The 27,765-nt window shown below is 44.1% G+C and overlaps 1 protein-coding gene across 1 annotated transcript; it reads left to right on the top strand.

The window, feature by feature from the left end:
- Window positions 1-1,367: 1,367 nt before the first annotated feature.
- Window positions 1,368-27,681, top strand: PRPSAP1 (phosphoribosyl pyrophosphate synthetase associated protein 1). Its single transcript, XM_072746560.1, has 10 exons — window positions 1,368-1,719; window positions 5,143-5,195; window positions 9,376-9,442; window positions 15,099-15,271; window positions 16,612-16,727; window positions 17,184-17,239; window positions 17,813-17,958; window positions 25,396-25,466; window positions 26,265-26,411; window positions 26,917-27,681. Exons 1-10 carry the CDS (start codon window positions 1,550-1,552, stop codon window positions 27,073-27,075), a joined length of 1,158 nt encoding a protein of 385 aa, XP_072602661.1. The 5' UTR covers window positions 1,368-1,549; the 3' UTR covers window positions 27,076-27,681.
- Window positions 27,682-27,765: the final 84 nt, after the last annotated feature.

A 27,765-nucleotide genomic window follows, 5' to 3' on the forward strand; every position in this document is an offset into this window, starting at 1 on the left:
CAGCCTCCTACTCAGCTTCAGTCTGCCTGAGGTCTTTCCTTCTCCTTCTGCTTCTCGCCACCCCTCTCCACTCAGGTCTTCTCTCTCTAAAATAAATAAATAAAATCTTTAAAAAAATAAAATAAAAATAATTTGACCTAGGCTATTTAACTTATGTGCTTTAAAAAATATGTATTTTATTTTTTTATTTAACCTGCCCCAAGGGGGTAGGCGGGGCAAGTAATTCTGGAAAGCCAGAAGCAGAAGGTGGATCAAGCTGCTGGGGGTGGGGGGGTGGGGGAGATAGGGGAGATGGGGGGATGCTGGGAGATGGGGGGGCAGGGTTTTGAACTTTAGGATCATCAGCCTCCCTGAAGTGATGAGTCACAGTCTATGGTTCCCTCAGGCCCAATGTCACAGCGGGCAGAGTCCCTTAAAGGTATTTTCATTAGTCGGTAGTGGGTGTGTGAGAAGCACAGTACCTGCCAACCTCCCCTGGGAGGTTGGGGCGGCTGATAACCAGTGACCCACATAGGCTTCCCCCTCCTTGCAATTCTTGGGTATCCGTCGACATGTACTGACAGCGTTCCCCTGGAGCCCCCAACACTGCTCGGGACACCGGGAAATCTGAAGCCCTGAATCATACAGGATCCTGCCCGAGGAGGGTCTCTAACCCAGTTAGGGAAGGCAGCGGGTGCACAGCCATAAATGAAACACAAGCAACTGTGCCTCGTAGCGCACGTGGCCCGGTCCCGGGGCGGGGGGCGCTGGTGACTGAGGTGATGGAGCAGGACTGCGCCGAGCAGGTGCCCCTCGGTCCGAGGGGAGTAGGTCCTTAAGCGACGCGGGCACGTGGAAGCGGAGGAGGCCTTCCGTGACCGCGAGCCAAGCAGTAGCAGGCAGGAGTCCTTTGACCCGCTCAGGGAACCTTGCCCTAGGTGCAGGTTCGAGGGGACAGTCTGCGGATTAAAGGCCGGGCTCGGGTCCACGCACCACCTCCGGGGCGGTGCAAGCAGCGCGCGGAAAGCGACCCCGCCCTCCACTTTTCAAATCAATCCCAGCTGGGCGTTCCAGCCCCGCCGGCCGCTCGGCCGTGTTAGCATAGAGACGCGGAGCTAGAGCGTCAGCCGCCTCGGCCGCAGACATTTTGGATCCTGGCAGAAAATCTGGAAGCGGCTGGGACCGCTATCAAGCCAGGCGGCGCCGCCCGAGAGCGTGAGAGCAGAAGAGCTCCCGGGGCAGCGACGGAAGCAAGCGGCGGAGCGGTTCGCGAGGCTCCCCCCGGCAGGATAAGCTTCGGGAGAGTTGCCCACCGCCGCGCCCTCACCTGAGATGGCGGCTCCGGGGACGCTCTAGGCCGCGTCTCGGCGCTGCCCAGAGGGGGCGGCGTCCTCGCCCCGGGCTCGGAGGCGGCTGATACGCCGGTGGCGGCGAGCGTGGGTCCCGCCCCAGCCCTCGGCGGCCGCCGCTGCGCGCACCCTCGGGGGCTCCGGCCTGTCCGCGCCCCCGCCCCCGCCCGCGCCGGGGGTCTCGGCGCCCTCGCAGCAGCCCCGCGCCCGCCGGCCGGACGATGCCCAAGAAGCTGCTGCTGCTGCCGCCGCTCTGCGCGTCCTCGACCCTCCGCGCCCCGCGAGCCCGCCCCGCCGCCCGCCCGGCCATGAACGCCGCCCGCACCGGCTACCGAGTCTTCTCGGCCAACTCCACGGCCGCCTGCACCGAGCTGGCCAAGCGCATCACCGAGTAAGCGGGCGTCCCGGCGCCCTGCCCTGCGCGCCGCCCTCCGCGGGGCTCCGGGCCGACCCGGCGGCGGGGACGCGCTCCGCCCGCCCTCCGGCTTCTCGCCGCGACTCCGCGGCCCGGGCGCGGTGCCTGGGGGCCGGCGTCGCCACTCCCGGGTCTCCGGGTCTCCGGGGGGCGGGGGGGGGGCTCCCGACCCGGCCGGGTGGCGGCGGGGGGACCGCGGCCCCCGGGGGGCGGCTGCACGGCCTTGCAGGTGGAAGGCGCAGGATGCTCCCAGGAAGCGGAGGCGGAGGGGAGGGCAGTGGGAAGGAGGCAACTCCAGGGGAGGCCGAATTTGTCGGAGTTGGTGCCGGGAATAATAAAGTCTTTTTTTTTTTTTTTTTAATATTATTCATGAGAGACAGAGAGAAGCACAGATACAGGCAGAGGGAGAAGCAGGCTCCATGCAGGGAGCCCGATGCAGGACTCGATCCCAGGACCCTAGGCTCACACCCTGGGCTGAACCTGAGCCATCCGGGTTGCCCGCGAATAATAAAAGCCTAACCGCATTTCCTAAAGTCGACTTTAGAGTCCATCATTTTGGAGGAAAAATCTCTGCCTTTCCGTGTGTTGTTTTTTTTTTTTTTTTTTTTTAATCCCAAGGAAGCCGGTGATCTCAAGTGGCTTCTGAGATTCCTTCTCCAGCCCTGCCACCTACTAGCCCTGTGGCAGCACTGGGCAAGAGATTTGATTTTTTTCTGAATTTCCTGGGTAAGATAAGGACGGTGCTATCTACTGGGCAGGAACATTGTGAGCATGATACCAAATAATATAGATAAAAGCACGGAGCGGAGCGGAGGCTCCCCGCTGGCCTCTTCTCTGGCTGGCTCTTCTGCAGAGTCCCAGGGCTCTAATGTAAAGGGACGGCCTCAGGAGCCCTTTCCAAATAAACTCGTGACAAACGTTAAGATCTAAAACGAAGAGCTTGTATTTTTAATATTTGAAGTTATTTTTGTATCTTAAAACAACCTACGTTAGAGTTCCCCTGGATTTTTCAGAGTCTGTAAATGTTTGCAAGAACGTGGAAGGGTCATTTAAGAGTCCCCTTTTCTCAGTAATACTATGTTCTCTTCAGCTGGAGTATTTCAGCGAGATTAGAAGAGCAAATCCTTTTGCAATCCACTACCTTGTTTCTGTTTCTAACTCCCAATGAATATCTGGCTTTTTGAGGCCAAACTAAAATGCTAACTTTAAACGTAAAGCTCATGTTTGTTTATTTTGGGTCAGATATGCCACAGTGACCTTGCTGAGGGAGGAGGGCACCTTTAAAACGTCAGTGGTTTTGCTTTTTTAAATATTAGCTTCTTCCCTGCCTTGTTCCAGAAATGTTTTAAATTACTATAAATAATATTTGTAAGTGCTTCCTTTATCGGTTTCAGATCTTGACTTTCTGAGTAAGATTTTATTTGGAAAAAGGCCTTTGCCACTAGGCAAAGTTTGAAGGTCCCTGAGGTTATGATATTTTATTTCCAGGATTTCTTTTGGATCTAAACTTCCAAGCAGGGATTTTCAAACTTTTTGGGTTATGCATTTTAATCCATAAAAAAGTTAGGTGGGTTACATTCCCAGGATGTGTATAAGTTACACGTGTGTTAAAATTAACCCCCAGTATATCCTTCATCCAGTTTCAATTTAGTAACTTTTTGTTAATCTTATTTATTTTACCCATCTCACCTTTTTTTTTTTTTTTTTTGGCTGGAGTTTGTTTTTTCTTTAAGGAAGTAGACCTGACATGGGACTTGAACTCATGACCAGGAGATCAAAAGTCACATGCTCTACTGGCTGAGCCAGCCAGGTGCCCCAAGGAGTAATTTTTTTTTAATTATGGTAAAATATACATAACATAAAATGTGCCATTTAACAGTTTTTAAGTGTACCATTCAGTAGCTTTAAGTACACCTAGAGTGTTCTGTAACTATCACCAGGATCCATTTCTAGAAATTTTTCATCATCCCGAACAGAAACTCCATATCCAGTTGACTCCCTTATCCCTTCCCTCCCAGTCCCTGGTAATTTCTATTCTACTTTCTGTGTCTGAATTTGCCTATTCTAAGTACCTCTTATAAATAGAATCACGCAATGTTTGTCTCTTTGTGTCTGACTTATTTTACTTAGAATAATTTTTTCAGGGTTCATCTGTATTATAGCATGTATGAGAATTTCATTCCTTTTTTTTTTCCCCATTCCTTTTTAAGGCTGAATAGTATTCCATTGTAGGCCTGACTGGAATAATTTCATTCAGTTATTTATTTACACATACTGTGCACACTATTTGTTAATTTTATCAAGAGAAACTATTTCATACCTCAATATTCACGTTTCATAGCTGGGGAACACCAGGTCAGTGGCAAACTTCCGTTACCCAAAGAAATTCTTGATGTTCCAAAATCACTTTGCACTCTGAAAGATAGCAGCCTTCTTCATCTCAAAATCTATCATGGAATCGTAATTTCTGTAGAAATCAGTGTGTGCTCCTTTATTGGTTCAGCCACAGCAAACCTGAGGGAAAGCTGCAAGCACTGGGTTACAAGAATGCTCAACAGTCAGAAATCACAGGCGCTTGGCCAGAAGGCCGTGTATCTGAGGTGTCGTCCAATCCCTGGAAGCCACCGTAGTCCTCAGTACGAACCTCAAACCCCACGTCCTCCCTCACGGCTCCACTGTGTACCTGGCTGAGTATTTCTAAACAGGTTCTATCCCTACATCATAGCATTTCACTCATCAAAGTGGTAATGCCAACTGCTAACTAAAAACACCTGCAGCAGGTGCCTGGCTGGCTCATTTGGTGAAGCATGCAACTCTTTATCTCTTGGTCATGAGTTCAAGCCCCATGTTGGGTGTAGAGCTTGCTTAAAAATAAAATCTAAAAAAGAAAACCACAACCTGTGACACCATGAATTCCTTAATATCATATGGTATCAAGTCCTTGTTCGTATTTTCTCTGTCTCAGAAATGGCTTTTTAAACTTGGTTTGTTCTAATCAGGATCCAAACAAGATTCACACTGCATTTGATCAATGGCACTGAAGTCAGTATGATTTTGACAACTGAGGCCTTTGCCTCTGGCTTGTGGTTTTGGAGCTAGTGCTCATAACCAGACATTTGTCAGGGAGTGATTTTGCAAGATGGTTATTATTCAGAAAACAATGAATTTAGGCAGGAAACTTGGGCTGTGGCCCCCGGGGAAAGCAGCTTGTCACAAAGTGGCAGGCACTTGAAGCTGCTTGTGGCGTGGTAGCAGATGTGTAGCTCTTCACACGTTAAACTGTTTTTTGGGAGAGAATTCTAGTCTAGTTATTTTAGCCTTTTTGTTAAACATACGTGTATGAACTGGAGGGTTTTTTAATGAAAAAGACCATTCTTAATTGCTTTTTCCCCCCCACAGGCGTCTTGGTGCTGAATTGGGGAAATCTGTGGTCTATCAAGAGACCAATGGAGGTGAGTTAAAATGATTTCTTAAACATTCTTTGTTCTCTATGGTTAGTCAGTGGACATGTTTTTATTTATTTGTTTTTTAAGATTTTATTTATTCATGAGAGACACAGAGAGAGAGAGGCAGAGACAAAGGCAGAGAGAGAAGCAGGCTCCATGCTGGGATCCCGACTAGGGACTTGATCTAGGGTCCCCAGGATCACGCCCTGGGCCGAAGGTGGCGCTAAACCGCTGGGCCACCCGGGCTGCCATGAAAAAAGGCAAATATTAAAAAAAAAAAAAGCAAATATTACTTACGTGTAACAAACATTTTTCTCTTTAACACCAGGTATGAGCCATCCCTCTCTACTCCCCTCCAAGTCTTGATTTCTTTCTCTGTTATCTTTTTTAATCTCCTTCCCTTTTCCCCAAGATAATGCAAACGTCCTGTCATTATACAGTGGAAAAAAGGAGAGATGTAGAGAATATGTTTTTCCTTCTATATTGGGCTACATTTGATAAGTACCTTTTACATTTATCTGTCTCATTAGGTAATCAACTGGCATCAAGAGCAGTCTGGTACCAAGTAGTAATGATTTACTGAAAACCATCTTTGAGTTCTCTCATCTGTAAATTTTTCTCTCAAGTCTCTTGTAGACTCTCATCCCGGGATGATAAGCCATTTTGCTGCCCTCTGCGTTCCTGTGGAAAATTGTAACATTAAAAGATAATGCTTGAAAGCACTTTGTTGATGGCTAGTGTCCTAGGAATGCTGCATCATCAGTCTCCCTGGCCGCATACTTCAGATTATAATACCCTCCAAAGACAAGTTAATATAAAATAATTTGGAGCTATTTTCGTAAAATTGAAAGCCTAGGTTTATGATTCTGTGCTTCGTTTCTTCTTTCTAAGGTATAACTATCTATGGTAGAAGTAGCTTAAGGAGATAAATTACTAAAACCTAAGTGACGTTCAAAGATCTAAAAAAGCAAGGTAGGGGCGCCTGGGTGGCGCAGTCGGTTAAGCGTCTGCCTTTGGCTCAGATCATAATCACAGGGTCCCGGGATCGAACCCCGTGTTGGACTTCCTGCTCAGTGGAAAGTCTGGTTCTCCCTCTCCCTCTGCTTGTGCTCTCACTCTCTCAATAAATAAAATCTTTCAAAATAAATAAATAAATAAAATCTTTTTTAAAAAATTAAAAAGCAAAGTATTTGAAAAGAGCTAATGTAATGGATTGTTTAGTGGAAAGCACATAACGTCCAGGATGTTATAAGTTCCATGTTTCTTATAATTAGCCCGCAGATAGCCTTCAGCCAGCGTCCACACTTAGTAACTTGTTTTTTTAAAGTTTTATTTACTTAATCTCTACACCCCACATGGGACTCAAACTCACAACCCCCAGATCAAGAGTCGCATGCTCCTCTGATTAAGCCAGCCAGGTGCCCCCACACTTAGTTTTTACTTGGTGACTTTAGAAATTTTATGAGATATTGGTATTTAAAAACCTAGAAGTGGGGGCACTTGGGTGGCTCAAACCATCACGTGTGGACTCTTGATTTCAGCTCAGGTGTGGTAAGATTCAGCCCCATGTCATGCTCAGTGGGGAGGGGAGTTCTGCTTGAGATTCTCCTCCCTCTGCCCTGCCCCCTGCACATGCACTCGCTCATGCTCTCTCTCTCTAAATCTTTAGGAACACTCGGGTGGCTCAGCGGTTGAGCGTCTGCCTTCCGCCCAGGGCATGATCCTGGAGTCCCGGGATCAAGTCCCACGTCACGCTCCCTGCATGAAGCCTACTTCTCTCTCTGCTTCTGTCTCTGCTTCTGTCTTTGTCTCTCATGAATAAATAAATTTTTTTTAAGTAAAAGTCTTTAAAAGAACCCTCCCACCACCACCAAAAAAAAAAAAGCCTGAAGGTGAATGCAGATAAGTGAGCTAGTTTACTTAGCAATAACAATTTTAATGTATGGTAATGGCGTTTGGGAACCTCCTGAAAATATGCACTAGAAGAGAAGGCAGGTTTTTTGTTTTTTTTTTTAAGAATTTATTTATTCATTTTATCAGGGTGCCTGGGTGACTCAGTCATTTAAGCATCTGACTTTTGGTTTGGGCTCAGGTCATGATTTCAGAGTCTTGAGATTGAGCCCACCTTGGGCTCCACGATCAGCTGGAGGGATCTACTTGGGATTCTCTCCCCCCCAGCCCCTGCTCATGTGCAGGTGCACACACTCTCTCTCAAATCTTTAAGACATCTTAAAAAAAAAATGAAGACCTTGTTCTCCATCTTCCCATCACTATTCTAAGCCTCCTCTCCCTCGCTCCCTCTGTGGCTTGTTGCAGTAGCTTGCTGACAGGCCTTCCTACCTCCATTTCAGTCTCCCTAGGCCACCAGGATGTTTCCAAAATGCAAATGTTTTATTATTTCCACTGAAATCCTGCTCTCCAGAGTCCGCTCTCCCTAGCGATCACACAGGACCTTTTGGGATCTGAGCTCTGTCCACTCACTGCTCGTCCTAGATCCTCTGGCCCGGCCCACCGTTGGTGCGTGGGGGACTCCTTGCTGCCACTGTCGCCCTCCTGTTCTCTTCACAAACAGCTAGAGATCACACCCCATCCCATTCTCGACTCCTCCAGTGGCTCTCCTGTCCTGAGAATGAAGTCCAGACTCCTGCATGGTCTGGCCCCTGCTGGCTACCTGACCTCCCTCCCTCCTCATTCACTGTACTCTCCAGGGGGCTGACTGGCCATCTGCCCTCACATCTCTGGGTGTTCCATGCTCCCTTCCTCGGTATATATCCTAGCTTGCAGTGAGGCCGTTATTCTCTGAGCCCCATTATTCTGTCTCCTGGTCTTTTTCTTTTCTTTTTTTAAAGATTGTATTTATTTATTCATGAAAGACAGAGGCAGAGATACAGGCAAAGGGAGAAGCAGGCTCCACGCAGGGAGCCTAATGTGGGATCCATCCCAGGACCCCAGGATCATGCCCTGAGCCGAAGGCAGACACTCAGCCACTGAGCCACCCAGGCGTCCTATCTGTTGGTCTTTTTCCTTTCCTTTCCCTTTCCTTTCCTCTTTTTTTCTCTTTTTCTTTCTTCCTTTCAAGATTCATTTATTTGAGAAAGGGAGTACACCATGAGAGAGTATGCAGGAGTGGAGTGAGTGGCACAGGGAGAGAGTCCTCAAGTGGACTCCCCATGACATCACCACCTGAGCTGAAACCAAGAGTCAGCACTCAACTGACTGAACCACCCAGGCACCTCTCTTTTTCTTTCCTTCTTTCTTTCATTCTTTCTTTCTCTTCTTTCTCTTTTCTTTCCTTTCTTGGGTTGGGTTTGAACTTGGGTTCAAACTTTTGAACTTTTGATCGTTGGGTTGGGTTTGAACTTTTGGGTTTGAACTTTTGATCCTGGGGTAGCTGGGTGGCTCAGTGGTTGAGTGTTTACTTTTGGCTCAGGGTGTGATCCTGGGGTCCTGGGATGGAGGGCCTCTCTCTCTGCCTGTGTCTCTGCCTCTCTCTCTCTCTGTCTCTCATGAATGAATAAATAAGAAAAAAAGAAAGAGAGAGAGAGAAAGAAGAAAGAAAGAAAAGAAAAGAAAAAAGAAAGAGAAAGAAAGAAAGAAAGAAAGAAAGAAAGAAAGAAAGAAAGAAAGAAAGAAAGAAAGAAGAAATTTGAACTCTTGACCCTGAGGTCAAGAGTCACCTGTTCTCCCGACTGAGCCAGACAGGTGCCCCGTCTCCTGGTCTTTTCTGGCACATTGGCCTGAAAAGTCTGCCAGCCTTTGTGTCTCCTGTGTCTCCTGGATTGGTCTTCATACACTTGGTCTAGGTTCTCCCAAGGACAGGGCCTGGCACCAAGGAGGCCTCAGCATTTGTTGAAAGGAGGATGTTAACCTTTGACCTCTTTATTTGCTGTAAAAGACTTTTCCCCAAGCATCTTGTCTTATTTTGGTGATAAATTTTCCTTTTTGAACCCTGAGATTTTCTGTGGACCTGTTTGTGTTACTTTTGCCTTTTGGTGTATTTTTGCCTTATTTTCCCTTTAGCTTCACATTTTTTGTATACACACTTGTCATCCTGAGATCTATTCAGAATTTATTTTGGTGCACTAGATGAAGTGTTGGTTTAGATTCATCTCTACTTCTTCTAGATGCTGCCTAATTATTGTATCATGAAGTGCTTTTCTTAAACTACAGAACTCTTATTTTTCAGAAACAAGAGTTGAAATAAAAGAATCTGTTCGTGGCCAAGATATTTTCATCATACAGACAATACCCAGGTAAGAGGGAGCACAACTTTATGTACCCCCTTTCCTCTAAAAATCATAGTGATAGAATTCATGGTGTTATCATATTAACAACAATTGAGTTTCCTTTCACTATAAATGTATACGCGTTTTAAACTAAATGCTTCCCAAAACCCAGTTGTAGGCTTTTGACATTCCTACCCTGTTTGTCCCACTGTACTTACTATTTGATCCTCCTCTCCAGGCTTTAAACCGCTTGGTATTCCCTGAACCTGGTCCATGTCTGCTCAGCTTTGCTAAAAAGCTTTTTGTTATTAAACGCAGTGCATAACTGCTGCTGATTTATACTCATCAAGACCATCTTGACACTGTTGTTTTCTTTCTTTCTTTCTTTCTTTCTTTCTTGACCATCTTGACACTGTATTTTTTTCTTTGTATTTTTTTCTTTCGTTTGTTCTTTCCACAGTGGCCCATTTCTAGCTGTCTGTATTGTAGATAGCATCTGCCACCCCTTCCTTCCCTTAGGGGAAATCCTAGCCTACCTGAGGGTGACCTTCCATGTGGGATTATCTCCTCTCATCCCTTCTCAGAGAATGGGGTAGTAAGGCTATGTGTGTCTTTGAAAAATGCAGATCTTCGTGTCTTGGTTAATTTAGATTCCTGAGACTGTGTTAGTAATGAGATTGGCACTAAATGCCAGCAGTGTGCAACCATTTATGTTACCTAAATATCGTATAATATCATCTTTCATCCTTAAACCAAATCTGGCACGGAAGCTATTTTTAGCCTCAGTGACAATGTGACTTGTAAAAAGAAATATATATTTGTGGGATCCTGGCTGGCTCAGTTGGTAGAGCATGTGGCTCTTGATCTCAAAGTTGTGAGTTCGAGCCCCACCTTGGGCGTGGAGCCTACTTAAAATTAAAAAAAAAAAAATTAGAAAAATATATTTTGTCTTCCTCCCTTTCCTGGTGCTGAGATCCTAAAACCCTTGGAATTTCCTAAGGGCTAAAAGCAATAAAGGTGTCTTTTATTTAACAAGCACCCTGTCAACAGCACCAGAGGTGTTTTTTTGGAAGCCCCTAGATAACCTTGAAATGGGGTTCTTTGCCTGAGGGACCAATCAGCAGCTGAGAGGGTTGGAACTCAGCCCCTCCCTCCCCTGTGGGAAGGTGAATCAGTCATCAATAGCCTCTAGAAGGTGCTTGAGGCAATAACCCTTCACATATGTCATATTTATCTGTTTAGGCAAATACCTCGGAAGATTCCAGGAAACGGAATTGCTGGGTATAAGGATCCATGCCCTTGTAGTGTTGGCAATAGAGTACAGTGATGATGGCTACTTCTGATGGCCCTCTTGTCCTCCAGCAGTTTTAATTTTGTGCTGGTTACCTCCTGGTCATGGCACTCTTTTTGTCTCGTGCTTTTGTTTGATGGATCTTGGAAAAAGGGGGAGACCTGAAGGTCTTGCCTGGGAGTAAAATGCATGTAGTGAGGGCTTGGACACCCCACGAGGCTACCCTCTGGTGTGCTTCTTCCCTGGCCTTTGTCCTTGGTGAAGGGTAAGGCTGCATCGTCCTCACTTCTGTTTGCTGGTGGGGCTTACCTTCCGAAACCACTTGCAGCCTATTTCTTTTGGCTACTCCAGTTATGTAAATTTTTGATTACTGAGGGTGGATTTAATTATTTGGAAATGGCAAAAAGCCATTCCGAATGAAGTGATTATGTTGCATGATTGAAATGTGTGATATTCAGGAAGCTTCCAAATATACTGAGCAAAGGAAGGAAGTAAAATGGATATGAAGCTTACCAAGTGTTTCTTGAAGGACAATTTCCGTGATTATGTTAGAAGCTCTTGTGTGTTGATGGGACTAAGAAGGGTCATTAAAGCACATTTACAACTTATTTGCTGCAAATGATTAATTCTTGAGGTGATGAGTGGGGGAAATCCTACCCCATCAACTCATGGTTCTGACTTCCTTTTTTTTTTTTTTTTTTTAAACTTTTATTTATTTATGATAGTCACAGAGAGAGAGAGAGAGAGGCAGAGATGCAGGCGGAGGAAGAAGCAGGCTCCATGCACTGGGAGCCTGACGTGGGATTCGATCCTGGGTCTCCAGGATCGCGCCCCGGGCCAAAGGCAGGCGCCAAACAGCTGCGCCACCCAGGGATCCCCATGGTTCTGACTTCCATCTATGGTGTTGGCCTGTCTTTGCAGTCCTGCTCAGTTCAATTGATGGGTATAGACCATGTCTGTTTCCTTACATTTGTCTTTGTCTATCAAAAACAACAGAGCAGGGCAGCCCTGGTGGCGCAGCGGTTTAGCGCCGCCTGCAGCCCAGAGTGTGATCCTGGAGACCCAGGATCGAGTCCCACATCAGGCACCTTGCATGGAGCCTGCTTCTCCCTCTGCCTGTGTCTCTCATGAATAAATAAATAAAAATCTTTAAAAAAAAAAAAAAAAAACGACAGAGCAGTAAGGGTCAAATTTAATATAGAATGTGATTATCTTAGGGGAAAGAAAAATGAGTCCGGGGCGCCTGGGTGGCTCAGTGATTGAGCATCTGCCTTTGGCTCAGGTCATGATCTTGGGGTCCTGGGATCGAGTCCCGAATCGGGCTCCTTGCAGGGAGCCTACTTCTCCCTCTGCCAGTGTCTCTGCCTCTCTCTCTGTGTCTCTCATAAATAAATAAATCTTTAAAAAATGAGTCGGTAAACAATTAAGATTGTCCTACTTAGATACAAAGACTACAAGAACTAGCCAGGATGTACTTGGAACAGTCTTAGGGAACAGATAAACAAAGCAGAGGCTGCCAGCCAACTTCTCTTCACCCTGCTAGCCCACAGATTAACTGCCTGGTGTCCAGTTTGCCTAGTCTGGCAGTGAATGGGGAAAGCCAATGTGACAAAGGCTCTTTTGTTGCCTTCCTGACCAAAAGGGTGGGGCGTGGAAGGCTTTCCTTAGCCTTGAGCTGGAGGATGTTGAATCCCTAGGCATAGGTCATTAGGAAGAGGAAAAGGTAGAAAATGAACCCTCATGGCAGAAATAAGTAATTAATGTAAGAAAAGTTACGCTGAAATCAAGGCCCTTCTGAAATGGTTCATCTTGTTATATTAACATCTTACTCTCTGAGCCCACCTTGTGGTGTGTTGTCGAAACCTCATTGTAGACCGTGGTTGTGTATTATAAATACTATCACAAAGCCAGATAAAAGCCCACCACCTGGACAGATACTCTTCCAAAATCTATTAAATTAACTTCATTCTGAGTATATTGTTGGCATTGAGATCTGGTAAGAAACCGTGGCCAGCGGAGCTTTTACAGTGCCACACACTAGCACACCAGTGGAACGTTAAGGAAGCTCTGATTGTACTTCTAACATTGTCAAACAGTCTATATGCAGAAGAGGACTTTGCTATGGTGTATATGATGCCTGGTGTTCAGTCTAAATACGGACTCCTGAAGTATTTACACACACACTGTCCTCCAAGGGCTATGCAGCCTTCCAGCTTAACATTCAGAACCTACAAGGCATCAATTTAGGTGATCGGATGGGGGAAAGGAAGCTCTCCCCTCTGCAGAATCAAGTATAGAAGTCTTTGGGAGGCAGCACACTGAGTTAGATGTGTTCTTTCTTGGGACAAATGATTACCACAAAGGTGATCCAATGTGGGCCTCTGGCATTTTCTTGAAATGTGGTCGGCTTTGCCATTTTATCTCCAGCACCTAACACAGTGCCTGATTCACTTTGCTCAATAAGTATTTGTTGAATATATGAATGAACTAAAAGTGACCAAGTGTAATGAATTCCCAAGTACCTTGAAAGTGTTTGATGAGTATTTTCTCCTGATTTTACCAAGAGATTGTGTGTCCTCTAACTTTTTGATGCCAGACTTGGGACATTATTGATTTGGGAGTGTGAGGAGGAAAGGTGCTCCAATTTACTTCAGAGGAAGGAAACATCTGGAAAACAATGTAACCTATCAGCAGTCTGAAAGGAGTGTCGTAGGTATCGAGTCCTGAGTCAGTTATATCTACCCGCTGCAAGAAATGCTTTTATGACAGAACCCTGAACTTACAAAAAAAAAAAAACCCGAATTACAAAGGTGAGGCTTGTGTTCTGTAAGTTGAATGTGGATGTGGAAAACACATTCTTGTCAGAGGGCAGGAATGTCTTTGCAGTGTCTCACGCCCAGGTGCGCTAAGGATGGGCGCCCTTGGAGAGAGGCAGAGAGACTGGGAAAATGGCCTCTCTGTCCTTCAGGCTAAGAAGCAATCTCGTGAGGAGTATTTCATTTACCTACCTAAGCATTATAAAGTCGTCTGCTATGTTGATGGCAAGCTCTCCATTTTGCTATAAATGAGGGCAGCATCACTGCTATGTAGCAGACAGTTTAAGGACACCTGAGAGCCTCCTCCTCACATGGATAGAAACCAAGACATGGGAAATGATCCTCTTTTTTGGGAAGGCAGGGGAGATACATTCCTTACCCAAGGGTGGGTGTCTGAGGACTCTTGGATAATCCAAGAGGGGTAGGAAGAGGCTGGAGAGGGAGGGTTGAGCATTAGAAGAGCATCCTGAAGGATTTCAAGGTTCTCACCTCATTTTTTTTTTCTCTTTTTTGAGGATATAGTCATGAGTGTGGGAGCCCCATTCTCTGAAACCCAGGGAGGACCCTGTTAGGGCCACTTTTGGCTCTAGTCTCAGACCTTCCCAGGTGACATGGGGTAGAGTGATGCAAGGCACTGAACTTGAAGCCTCACTGATGACCTTCCCTCTGCCCTAAGGCTCTCACCTTTTTTTTTTTTTTTTTGGAAGATTATTTATTTATTTGGGAGGGGCGAGGGATAGAGAAGAGCTTGTGAGAACACAAGTGGGGAGGAGGGGCAGAGGGAGAGGGAGAAGCAGGCTCTCCACTGAACAGGGAACCCATTGCAGGACTTGATCCCAGGACCCTGAGATCATAAACCCGAGCCAAAGGCAGACGCTTAACCGACTGAGCCACCCAGGTGACCTGGTTCTCACCTTTTTTAAGGGCAGAGCCCACATTAGGCTCAATCAGCCTTGGCAAAAGGTAGCAATCCACATTCATTAAAACTGGAAGTAGCCTGCGAATGTCTTTCAGATTCCTCTTTTTGTCTCTCTGGGTAATCTTTGTTGGACATCTGTGTATCTTGAGGAAAAAAGGATGAGGCGATTTTTGAAAACTTAGTTCCAAGACCTCCCCATCCTCTACCCTACCCTCTACCCCGTGAAGAACGGAGAACACATCCTTTCTGGAGATGGCAGCTAACTAGCAGGGGCAGTGGGTTTCCCTTGGCAGTCACAGGAAGCAGGGGGCCGGTGCGCTGGCCTGAGTCTGCCGTCCCTGGACGGTGCCAGCGGCTGCTGGTTCCCCCTGGCCAGCAGTTGATGTCTCCTCCGATGCCACTCCAGCGACCATGTCATTGACAGAAGATCCAGGCAGAGGTGAGCGTGGATAACTGCTGTGGATTTACCTAAGCGCAGCTAAAAAGAAGAGCTCAGAAGCTTTCCTCTGGATTTGTGAGGTGCCATCATAAGCCAGTGTGGTGACAAAATGCCCATGACGCCCATCTTGGCAGCCCATTTCTTGGGCTGACTTTTCCATCTTTTTTAGGGGTTGATGAATGAAACTAACCCCCAAATACAAATGTCGACTGTTTCAGAGACGTGAACACCGCTGTGATGGAGCTGCTGATCATGGCTTACGCGCTGAAGACTGCCTGTGCCAGGAACATTATCGGAGTCATCCCGTACTTCCCCTACAGCAAGCAAAGCAAGATGCGGAAGAGGGGTTCCATTGTGTGCAAGCTCCTGGCGTCCATGCTGGCGAAAGCAGGTGAGTGTGGACGCAGGCCCCGGGGAGCCCGCCCTTGTCACTTAGGACTCTTTCTGCTTGACATTAGTCCCTACCTCAGCTAATTTGGGGCCTCTCTCTTAAGTGTTGTTCACTAATTACTTCCTTCCTGTTTCCTTTTGATAGTTCTGGTTAGGGGTGTGTGAGCTTAGGTATGAACTCTCATGTGTTCCTCTCCTCTTTGTCTTAACTTGACAGTGACGTTGTCTCTCCTCTAATCCTGGACTTTCTCATCATTCTGCCCCATCTCATCTTCTCATGAAAACTTTAGCTGTGATCCTGGCGTCCTAATGGGATCTTTCGAGCTTCAGGTGTAGATTTACGTATTTGCCTTGGTTAGCTAGCTGCTGTTTTTGTACGTAGTCTTAAACTGGGTTTTTCTTCCGCGGCTTCTCCAGTTTATGTAGTACTCCTTTCTTCCCCTCCTGACTGTCTTTCTGAATAGCAGCTCATTTTCATTGCTTTTATTCTGTTTTTGTAGCGGCAACATACTTTCTGGCCCGTGAATCAAATGTAATAACACCTGATGGTAATTGGGATTTTATTTGCCTGGCGTGTTTACTTAAAAACTCTAATATACATTCAAGTCCTGAGAAACATTTGGATTCCATCCTCTCTCAAGATGTGTAGCTGTTTGGGGAGGAACGGGTAATTACTGGTTCTTTGCTCTAGAGGGTTTGCAGTAACCTTTGATTATCTGTAGTGTTTTTATATATGTACCTTTTTTGTTCACGACTGATTCTAAGAGTATGTCTGTCATATTTTTTCTATAAGAATACTTCTTGACTCATTCTTTTATGACATTGAGAAATTGTTCCAAACTCTCCACTATCTTACCTTTGTGGTATATGGATTTTATCTCCTAATACATGTATTATTTAGCTTTCATATTCTTAATTCCTTCTGCTCTAGCCACAGGCCTTTAACACTTCTTAGAGTCTTTAGTCAAGGCCTATTTTTTACACCCATTACTTCTTCCATGTTTTCTAACTTTACATATTCATATTTTTGCTTGTGCCTGATTTTTCTTAATTTTCAGGACCAAGCTAGTTAGGATAGTATAGGAGAGGACCTTCCTCTCTGCTCTAGCTCTCTCTCCATGTGGAAGGTCATAGGCTCTTTGACATGAGGCTTGACAACATTCTGAGCTCACTAAGTGTTGTTGAGGCTCCAGATGAAGTCTATGACTAATGTGCTTGTCCACAACACAGTCCCTGCTTTCAGGCTTCGGTTAGGAAACAGGAGTGGGCGTCTAGTTTATGTCCACTGTGGCCATTAACTTGTAGGGGTGAACGTTGTAATTTTTTGTTTTAAAATTTCAGGTTTAACTCACATTATCACTATGGATCTTCATCAAAAGGAAATACAAGGCTTTTTCAGCTTTCCCGTGGACAACCTTAGAGCCTCACCTTTCCTGCTTCAGTATATCCAGGAAGAAGTGAGGAGCCACCAGCAAACACCCCATTGTCCTCAAAAGAGACCCTATGTAGTTTTTCTCTGGTATCAGATTTCAATATTGAAAGGCACATCAGATGGTCTTTCCCTTAAGTCTCAGTGCCTGAGGCAGCCAGATAGGGTCAGCATGTAGGCATGGACGATCATATTTTTTAAAGCCATTAAAAATGGATTTCCTTCTAAGTATCTTTAGCAATTTGCTTATGTTTTCTTAAATGAAGGTGTTAAGAAGTAATTATTTTTTAATCTTCTTGATGTAGCAGTACTTTTGCAATGATGTTAATTGATAAGTGTTAAATTTTAAACGTGTAAGTGAAACTCTAGAGTATTTGATTGCTAGTATGGATCATTGTTACGAGAGGGAAAAGTGTCACACCAGCACCCAGGTGTTACTTTGTGATAACTTTTCAGTATTTTCTTATTTTTCCTTCAAATCTAGATTCCAAATTACAGAAATGCAGTCATAGTAGCTAAGTCTCCTGATGCTGCCAAAAGGTAAATATGTTGGACATTCATAAAAATTCCTTTTGGGTGCTTCTGAAGTCAAAATGAGCTGTTTGGGAACTCAGAGCGTGTAATCATGTTGGCCTGGAAAAGCTCATTGGCTCCAGCTTTCCCCCACGGTATTGTCCTGTTCCCACCAGGGCTTTATCGCTAGTCTCCAAACAATACAAGGCGGTCCCTGAATTACCCGGTTTTCCTTCCTGTAGGAGAAAAGGAAGTTCTTCCTTCAGATTCTCAGGAAAAGGAAAACAGAGGGCCATGAGCGTTTTTCAGGCAATGGTTTTTAAGAGACCTTTTTTAAACAAGGTTCCATCTTCTGAAGATGAGTGTTACAATATTGGACAAAGCAGAGAAACAGAATCATGTACAATCAGATGCTGGCCCACATCTCAACTCCTGTGCCTCTTGAGGCTGGTCTAGGCCCCATCTCCTGAATTGCCTAAATCATTCCTTTGTGTGTCTGTAAAAGTTCAGATGATGTTTTCATTTGATGATTAATAAAGTGATGAGATAGTGACACTTGGGTTTTCTTTCCATGAATTTCCGTTTCTCGCTTTCTCGTAGGGCCCAGTCATATGCTGAGAGACTGCGTCTGGGGTTAGCTGTGATCCACGGAGAAGCTCAGTGTACAGAGCTGGACATGGATGATGGTCGCCATTCTCCCCCGATGGTCAAAAATGCTACTGTCCACCCGGGTCTGGAGTTGCCCTGTAAGATTAGCTCTATGTTCTTATTTCACATGTAAATCGAAGAAAGTTTTAATAATATGAATGGCTAGAAGTTAATACGTATATGGATGAATGGTATCTTGGTCTTTTGCTTTTTAAAGATTTTTATTTTTATTTATTTATTTATTTATTTATTTATTTATTTATTTTTATTTATTTATGATAGTCACAGAGAGAGAGAGAGAGAGGCAGAGACACAGGCAGAGGGAGAAGCAGGCTCCATGCACCGGGAGCCCGACGTGGGATTCGATCCCGGGTCTCCAGGATCGCGCCCTGGGCCAAAGGCAGGCGCCAAACCGCTGCGCCACCCAGGGATCCCAAGATTTTTATATTTAAGTAATCTCTACACCCAGCATGAGGCTTGAACTTATAGCCCCGAGATCAGAAGTCACATACATGGGACGCCTGGGTGGCTCAGTGGTTTAGCGCCTGCCTTCGGCCCAGGGCGTGATCCTGAGGTCCTGGGATTGAGTCCCACATTGGGCCCCCTGCATGTGCCAATTGATGGCAGTTTGATAGGATAAAAAAGTTAGAATGTTTACACCTCTGACAGGAGCCTGTCTGAAGTAACCTGTTGGAGGTATAAACATTCTGATATTTCCCTGCCTTATTAATCTCTGTATGTTTATGGAGCATGGCAAATAGATACAAATTTTAGAGATTCCTCTAAAAAGCATACTGTTATCTTCTGGTATAGAATTCCAGTTATTACCACTCAAAATCCATGGAAAGAAATAGCCTCCACACTGCTGGATTATTAACAAGTTAGTCAGGTATCAGGTCAAAGGGTTGTATTACTAAAATAAGTGCTAAAAGTTACTGGGATCCCAGAGCCTGGTATATAGTCAGTGGTTACTATCACCCACCCTCCCAAAATATAAAAGTTTAAGATTCACACCGTCACACATACAACGTTTTAGCTAAAGCTAAAATTATTTCACACTCTGAATGCTAAGTGCTACCCAGATTAGTTCAGTTGTCCTTATGGAGTCTGTGAATGTAACACCATCTCCTTTAACAAAAGGGGAAACCAATGCAATCCCATTCAATTACCTAAAAATACCAAGATGGGACGCCTGGCTGGCTCAGTTGGAAAGGCATGTAACTTTTTTTTTTTTTTTTTTTTTTAAAGATTGTCTCTCTCCCTCATGAGCAAATAAATAGAGAGAGAGAGAGGCAGAGACACAGGCAGAGCGAGAAGCAGGCTCCCTGTGGGGAGCCCGATGTGGGACTCGATCCCAGATCCCGGGATCATGCCCTGAGCTGAAGGCAGACACTCAACCTCTGAGCCACCCAAACATCCCAACTTCAGTGGTTTTTATACAAGAGAAACAAGTAATAAAGTCTTAGTTTAAATTTTTGGTATTGCAGCATTTTTTTTTGCAGCATTTTATTTTATTTGAGGATTTCATAATTAAAGTTCTTGAATAGGCGATATATCCCCATATTTCAAAATTTAAAAAGTATAAAATTCTTTACAGTAAAAAACTTATCCCCAGCTATTCTGATCTGCAGTATAGTTGGTTTCTTATATCCATTTAGAGGCTGTATGCATATGCAAGCAGATAACATACTTCTTTCTCGCATTTTCACACGGCGGTAGTATATTAGACACATTGTTCTCCCCCTCGCTTTTCTCATTCAAGACCTTCCCTGTCAGTCTGGACATACCTCTTGGTCTTTTAGTTTCATAAGTGTTCTCTACTTTATGGATATACCACAATTTATTCAGTCAGTTGTCTGTTGATGAACATGTAGTTTTTCCAGGCTTTGGCTGTGAAGAAATGCCAATTAATAATAAACACTTTTTGAGCCCTGATTATGTGTCAAGAGTTCATCTAAGCTCTTCAGTAGATCTTCGGGTGATCTTTCGTTTTTGCATGATTTTCTTAGAGCTACTTGTGTCATCTCTCATGCCAGCGAGGCAGCTGAGATGCAGCCAGGAGCTGGGGAAGCCAGGTTTTGGAATGACAGGAGCTTCAGGAGCCATACTTTAGCTTTTTATTTTGAACAAACTGCAATCTTAGAAAAAAGCTGAAAGAATACAGAATTTCTCTCTACTCTTTGCTCGGAGTCCCCAGATTTAGCACTTAGATATATATATCCTTTTCTTCTGAACCATTTGAGGGTGAGTTGTAGACATAATGTCTGTATTCCTAAATGCTTCAGTAAATATTTCATAAAAACAGATATTCTTTTACATAACCACAGTGTAATTATTAGACTCCGGAAACGGACATTGTTACAGTACTGTTACCTAATCTGCAGACCTTATTCCTATTTTACCATTTGGCTTACTGTGTCCTTCAGAGCAAAGGAAAAATCATTTCTTTCTGACCTAGAACCCAATAAAGATCACACATCAGACTCAGTTGACCTTTCTCTTTAGTCTCATTTAATCAGGAACAGCACCTCTGTCCTTGGTCTCTTATGAACTTGACACTTTTGAAGAGTATAGCCCAGTTGTTCTATAGAATATCCTTTTATTGGGGAGTATTCCTTCATATTAGGTCAAATCAGTTATTACTATGATTCTCTTTCTTCCCTGTTGAAATTCAGTTCTATCAGAATGGATTCATAGAACCTTAGTTTATTCAAGGTATTCTAATCCATTGCTACTATTTATTGTAATAAATTGTCAAATTTATTACCAAATTGTCTTCGACTTGACCAAAGAGAGCCTTTGAGCCCCTCCTGTGTTCTTTTGACATGTCCCTGTCATTTTTGATACTTACTTTCTGATATAGCTAGATGTTCCATATTTCTTTTAAAGATTTTACTTATTTATTTGAGAGGGGGATGTGTGAGAGGGGAGAATGGCAGAGGGAGAAGCAGACTCCCCGCCGAGCAGGGAACCTGATGTGGAGCCTGATGCGGAGCTTGATCCCAGGATCCCAAGGTCATGACCTGAGCTGAAAGCAGACGCTTCACCTGCTGAGCCACCCAGGTGCCCTAGATGTTCCATATTTATCCTGTACTTACTTCACCCTGGAATCAGTCATTCCAACAAGCAGCCCCAGTGCTTTTAGTGGAAAGTGGTATTTACAAACCAAGATTTGGGCTATGGGGTGTACACTCAGCACTAGATGATACTACCTGTGACTAACCTTCACTTACGTTCTTTCATAAGTGACAGAATGTACTTAAAAAGATGAGAAATAAAATTACTGGGTCAAAAGTTATGTTGCTAAATTATTGTAATATTTTATTTATATGATGCTATAAAGCAGTATGTTCCTTCATAGACCTTTGGTGTGTTTACATTACAATTTTTACAGCGGCCATAGGATCATTTTCTGATCCCTTCTAACAGATTTAGCCAAGAGAATGCTTTTAAAAAGTGCTAGTTTTGTATAATTATACTTTCCAAATTAAATATGCTTTATATTATCAGTTATACTTCAGTATATTTTAATAGTTTAGTTAATAGTAACGAAGATGAGGGGAACCTGGGTGGCTCAGTCAGTTCAGTGTCTGCCTTCAGCTCAGGTCATGATCTCAGGGTCCTGGGATCAAGCCCTGAGTTAGGCTCCCTGTTCTGCGGCGAGCCTTTTTTCCTTCTCCTTCTGTTCTTCCTCCTGCTTGCGTGTGCGTGCACGCACTCTCTCTGTCAAATAAATAAATAAATAAAATATTTCAAAAAGTTGTAATGAAGATGAAGATACTGGACTGCTAGAACAAGACCAAAAGTATTGGGATGCCTGGGTGGCTCAGTGGTCTGCCTTTGGCTCAGGGCATGATCTTGGGGTCCTGGAATTAGGTCCCACATTGGGCTCCCTGCGTGGAGCCTGCTTCTCCCTCTGCCTATGTCTCTGCTGCACGCTCTTTCTCTCTCTCTCTCTTTCTCTCTCTCTCAATCTCTGTCTCTCATTAATAAATAAATAAATCTTTTTTAAAAAGTGAAGTATAAATTTTTCTGTTTTATGAGATAGAAATTGATTACATAGGATGTAATAGATGTAATAGATGGCAAGGGCATCTAATGAACTTGGAAGGATTGCCTGTTGGTGCCTCTCTCAGCACTGCTCTGTGTTTGCCATGTGGTGAAAATGAAAGAGTTTGGATCACAAAAAGGAGAGAAAGTCACCTCTTTTGGCTTGACTTTTCTGGCTTGGTAATTTTACAAATGAAGATGTGATTTTCATCACTAAAGCAAAAACAGACATTAGCTCCCTCGAGCATCTCTTAAATGTTAGTTTTGACTTGTTTGCACCTGGATAGAGTTGTAGGCTTGAAGATAATTTCAGTTCCAGTCCTACCGGAGACCTTATTTTATTTCTTCTTTTTTTAATGCCAGTCTGTTGATAAACTTGGCCTTCCATTGAACTAAAAATAGACCAAAATCAAAACGGATAAGGAATGAGTAATTCCTCCTGGCCCTTTCTTGCCCTATATTCTAAGAGAGGAAGATTTGGTTAATTGACTCTGGGGAGAGAGTAAGAGAAAGTGTAAAATTTAAGGATGGTTACGAATGCAGTATTATTTTACATGGGAAATGGTAACTTTAAAAGCAAAAGATATGGGGATGCCTGGGTGGCTCAGCAGTTGAGCACCTCCCTTCGGCTCAGGTCTTGATCCTGGAGTCTCGGGATTGAGTCCCGCATGGGGCTCCCTGCAGGGAGCCTGCTTCTCCCTCTGCCTGTGTCTCTGCCCCTCTCTCTGCGTGTCTCTCATGAATAAATAAATAAAATCTTTAAAATAAATAAATAAAAGCAAAAGATAATTTCCTGCTTTCTCCTAGATTTGAGGTCATTTGATAACTTGACATTTTCACTACAGTAAGTTGATACAGTTTGTGATTTCTGGCCATAAACAATGGTGCAGAATTCATTTATTCTTAAACATAGGGTAGTTTTAGCACCCTTTATCCTTAATCTCCAGTACATACATTACTTCTGATAATTTTGAATTTTCAGTGGTTTTTTTTTTTTGGTGGGGGGGTAAGCTTAGAAAATTTGGGACTTTTGTTTTTAGCCTGTGATGTACTGTTCATTTCCCTTGACCCTATTAATAAAGTCTGTCTCCGTTTCTTAGTAGTCACTAAAAATTTTTTTTTTTAAGATTTTATTTATTTAAGGGATACACAGAGAGAGGTAGAGACTTAGGCAGAAGGAGAAGCAGACTCTGTGGGGAATCTGATGCGGGACTTGATCCTAGGACCCCGGGATCACGACCTGAGCCAAAAGCAGACACACAGCCATCAAGCCATTCAGGTGCCCCAGTAGCCACCAAATTGTACGTTCAGTTTTATCCAGATCCTAAAATTAGTAATGAACAGGGAATGAACATACCGGAAAAGATGCTTGCTTTTTAAAAACCTTTTAAGCCTCCATCCTAGCCATGCCTGTGTTTTTCATTCCACACTGATAAGCTTTTTGGGAGAAACAAAGTTACAGAGTAGTAAGGAGGAGTACTGTGACATGTTTTCCACATCAAACTAGAGCTGAATTTTTATTGGTCTTTGAGGGATACTGGCTTGCAATCTTTTTTCTCTTTTTACAGAGGAAAATGGCCAAGAAAAGGGGCCACATCTCTTTGAGAAGTGGGTAGGTCAGCACAACCGTTTACCACATGGTTTAATATAAAGACAGTTTAGGGAAGCTTTCCTAATGCTGATGGTTTATCTTCTCCGTCTTTACCTAAATACTACCAAACGATACTTATATGCAGAGCCTTTTGACTGCCCTAATTAAAAAAGAAAATTGCCCTTGTTTCTGGGATGGGAAATCAGGAAATGTTGATTCAAATCTGCCAATAAAATAGTACTGGATTTCAGCTCGGCTGATTTGCTGGTATGTAGAAAGATCTGCCTGTTCTTTGAGATTTATGGTACCTGTGGATAAGAATCTGCTAAAGTGGTTTGTTTGCTGATAGCTGCTAACCTAGAGAATTACCCTGAGTTTTATTCTTATGTCCCTCTCCCACTACTGGTTTAATATTTCAGAATAATAAAAAGCTTTAAAAGTAGGATACTTAGTCTATTCTAATGAAATATTCTCTCTCTCTCTCTCTCTCTCTCTCTCTGTTTGCTAACCTTCTTTTGAGGGTGAATTCTTACTTCCCTTCTCTATTCTGGAGTTAGGTTTGTACACAGATGGGCCTTTTCTAGGTATAAATTGTGTAGTGAGATAGGAAGCCTGTACTTTAAGGACCAATCAAATTAGGAAGAAATGGACGCGCCTAGATGGCTCAGTTGGTTAAGTGTCTGCTTTCGCTCAGGTCACGATTCCAGGGTCTTGGGATCGATCCCCACTTTAGGCTCCCTGCTCAGGGGGCGGTGGGTAGGAGTCTGCTTCCTGCACTCACGCCCTCTCACTCTCTCTCAAATAAATAAATAAAATCCTTTAAAAAAATCAAGAAGAGGGGATCCCTGGATGGCTCAGCGGTTTGGCGCCTGCCTTCAGCCTAGGGCGTGATCCTGGAGTCCCAGGATCCAGTCCCACATCAGGCTCCCTGCATGGAGCTTGCTTCTCCCTCTGCCTTTGTCTCTGCTTCTCTCTCAATCTGTGTCTCTCATGAATAAATAAATAAAATCTTAAAAAAAAAAATCAAGAAGAAATGATGGAGTCATAGTCAGTTACTGTCTTCAAGTCCCTAATTTCCAGGAAATTGATGATGTCAATCATGTAGTTATCTGGTAATAAGGTTACATTGTCCAAATAAAGTTACTTTGGAAGAAAATGAAGTAAAGCTTGCTTTGTGCCTGGCAGCCTTTACCTGTTTGATTTTCTACAGAGTGGCATTTATTTTACATTATCAGTCTCCGTGTAAGTAGAATTATTTCTTTTGCATGGCATTGCATTGCTGCTTCTGTGTGTGTAAGATCTTCCTCAGCCTGCCACTCTGGACTTGTGCTGTCCGAAGACCAGTAGCTGCTAGTTACGTGTGGCTCTTAGCTCTTTACAGGGCTGGCTGGCTAGAAGTGCTGTCTTTGTGAAATGCACACTAAATATCGAGGACTTAGTGTGAAAGGGAAGGTCTAATATCTCTAATAAATTTGCATATCGGTTATATACTAAAACATCTTGGATATACCAGACAAGATCTATTAATTTCACTTTTTTCTTTACTTTTTTTTTTTTAAAGATTTTATTTTTTTAATATCTCTACACCCAACAGGGGGCTCGAACCCACGACTGAGATGAAAAGTTGTGTGCTCCACTGACTGAGCTAGCCAGGCACCCCCTTTTTACTTTTTTAATGTGGCTTCTAGAAAATGTAAAATGACATTTGGCTCACCTGTTTCTTTTAGACAGCACTGCTCTACACAGTCTGTTTCTGAGAGACCCCAGGTTTATTTAGGAGAGTTTTCTTTGTTTAATAATTTTTTTTCACCACTTCCAGGGAATGAGGTTGCAGTTGTATTTATTTAGTGACACAGAACTAACTGGGATCTTGTGGTTTGTTTTGTTTTGCTAGTGATGATGGCCAAAGAGAAACCACCAATAACTGTAGTCGGAGATGTTGGAGGGCGCATCGCAATCATAGTGGTATGGTCATGTGTCGTCCTTCATGTGCAGAGATGACACTGCGGGCTCCTAGTAGGTTGTACACTTTGGGATTATACTTCTGGTAAAGATAATAAGAGTTAAATGGATCCATCTATCCTTTCTCACCCAAACTCCTTTAGGACAAGGAGAAATTTTTGTATAGTTGAACAGGGATTATTATAACCTACAGGTATAAAAAGAACGTAGGAACTCCCATAAGAAAATTCAACCCCATAAATAGCCTTCATCTTAAGGGGTCTAGGTTCCATCAGACCAGCTGACTGCTCAACCTTCAGCTTTAGGGCCACGAGATGAACTAAAGATGAGTGGTTCCGTTTTCACTAATGAGAACAAATGTCTCATTCTTCGTACTTAGGCATGATCTGTTTGCTCCCAGCTCTAAATGCCTTTGCCGGGCCTGATTACAATGACTGGCTTTATTTCTGTGTTCTTCTCATCTCACTTTGTCTTGAAAAAAAGATGGGACCCCAGCTATGTAGAAATAATCGGAGATTTGGAACAGGGAAATGAGTCTTGGCAGGCCCAAACTCCAGCCTTACCTACTACACGTGACTGTAGGCTTTGCTGCTCTTTGTACTGACAGCCTCGCAAAGCACAGTCCACACGGTTCTGTTGCCGCCACCAGAGGTTCAGTCCGGGAATCAGGCAGGTGGCTCTGATCTCCAGCTGGAGATCTCTGAAAGGAAGTGCAGGGAAGAGCAGAGAGAGAGGTGTGTTGTTTATAGAGATATAGAGATGGCGGGTAGCTCCTTACTACTAACTCTAGTCTCTCCTCAGGATGACATTATTGATGATGTGGAAAGTTTTGTCGCTGCTGCGGAGATCCTGAAAGAAAGAGGTGCTTACAAGATTTACGTCATGGCCACTCATGGCATCCTGTCTGCAGAGGCCCCCCGCCTGATTGAGGAGTCCTCCATTGATGAGGTTGGTCTGCTCTTAACAGGCCTAGAATTTGCTGTTCTCTTTTCTGGGAATGGTGAAATGGCTCCACCCATGTTGCTTAACCTGCCTCTAGAGGACGGACCTCTGAAGTCATGCCCTTGGTGCCTAGCATTGTATTGGGCCAGATGTATAGGTAGGAGTTAGATGTCTGTTTTCATAAAGGTTCACTTTATGTGCTCGGGTGTAGTTCGTATTTCAGTATGATTTGGTGCTGTGGTAGCCCTTCTCTCAAGACTTGGATTCTTCCTGGATTGGGTGCACATTGTGCGCCGTGCTGGGGCTCACCCTACATTTCTGCATAAGAACACTGGGACCTTCATAATCTTATGTGTTCAACCATGTAACCTTTGTCTTGTATAAAGTCAGATCAGTTTAGTTTGTAAAAACTGTACTCGGAATAAGGTTTTATAGTTTGGAACTTGGATGGCAGGTCCACATTGGGAACACATCAGTAAACGTGTTTATCTTCCGTTGCTGCAATGACCAGGTGGTGGTGACGAACACTGTCCCTCATGAGGTGCAGAAGCTGCAGTGTCCCAAGATAAAGACGGTGGATATCAGTCTGATTCTTTCTGAAGCAATTCGGAGAATCCACAATGGGGAGTCCATGGCATACCTTTTCCGAAACATCACTGTGGATGACTAAGCTGTCACGGTTGCCTTGACTGAAACTCCCGAGGAAAACATGTGGAGTGCAGTGCCATCAACTTCTGTACACGGTGTTTCTTCTCACGGGAGGACTGGAAATAGCCTGAAGTCAGATAGTCTCTCGCCAAGTTGGGTAGGTAGGAGGCCTTAAGATAGTCAAGGGGAAGACAGAGCTAATGGAAACATGGCCTTAAGTGTCTGCCATCGTCCTCCTGTGCCTCAAACAAAAGTTACAGACACTTTTCTGAAAAGAATCCCCAAATCTTGCTGATAATGAAAAGGAGTTAAAGGCAGAAAGTCTTAACTCTAATATTCGGTTATTTCCACCGTGGGAAATGTGTGTCAATGTTGAACCTGGTTAGGGAAGCTGAGTGCCCTGGTACTGTTTCCATTCTAGTTGTCCTCTCCCCAGTCAACCTCACGTAAGTTTTTTTTTTTGTAGAAAAACCCTATTTTTCCTTGAGAAGCTACTGTGCCTACAGCCAGTGAACAACGAAGCCTTTTGTGGCATTACCCCAGCCAGGAGGTCAGATTAGAGAGTAGCGTCCTATCTCTGGATACCTGCGTTGCTCTTCGCTGGCAAATAAAAGAATTTGTTGTCTCACTGGTCTGTTCACTAACGTTGCAGAGCCTCCCGCTCTCCTGACTTCTATCCAGATGGTGCGGAAGACAATGGGTACGAAATAGA

Source organism: Vulpes vulpes, chromosome 2, assembly GCF_048418805.1.
Source record: "Vulpes vulpes isolate BD-2025 chromosome 2, VulVul3, whole genome shotgun sequence".
Taxonomy (NCBI): Eukaryota; Metazoa; Chordata; class Mammalia; order Carnivora; family Canidae; genus Vulpes; species Vulpes vulpes.

Coding starts and splice junctions, on each gene's coding strand:
- PRPSAP1 (XM_072746560.1), top strand. CDS start 1,550: ATGCCCAAGAAGCTGCTGCTGCTGCCGCCGCTCTGCGCGTCCTCGACC. Junction 16,728..17,183: donor TTCAGTATATCCAGGAAGAA/GTGAGGAGCCAC, acceptor CTTCAAATCTAG/ATTCCAAATTACAGAAATGC. Junction 26,412..26,916: donor AGGAGTCCTCCATTGATGAG/GTTGGTCTGCTC, acceptor TGCAATGACCAG/GTGGTGGTGACGAACACTGT.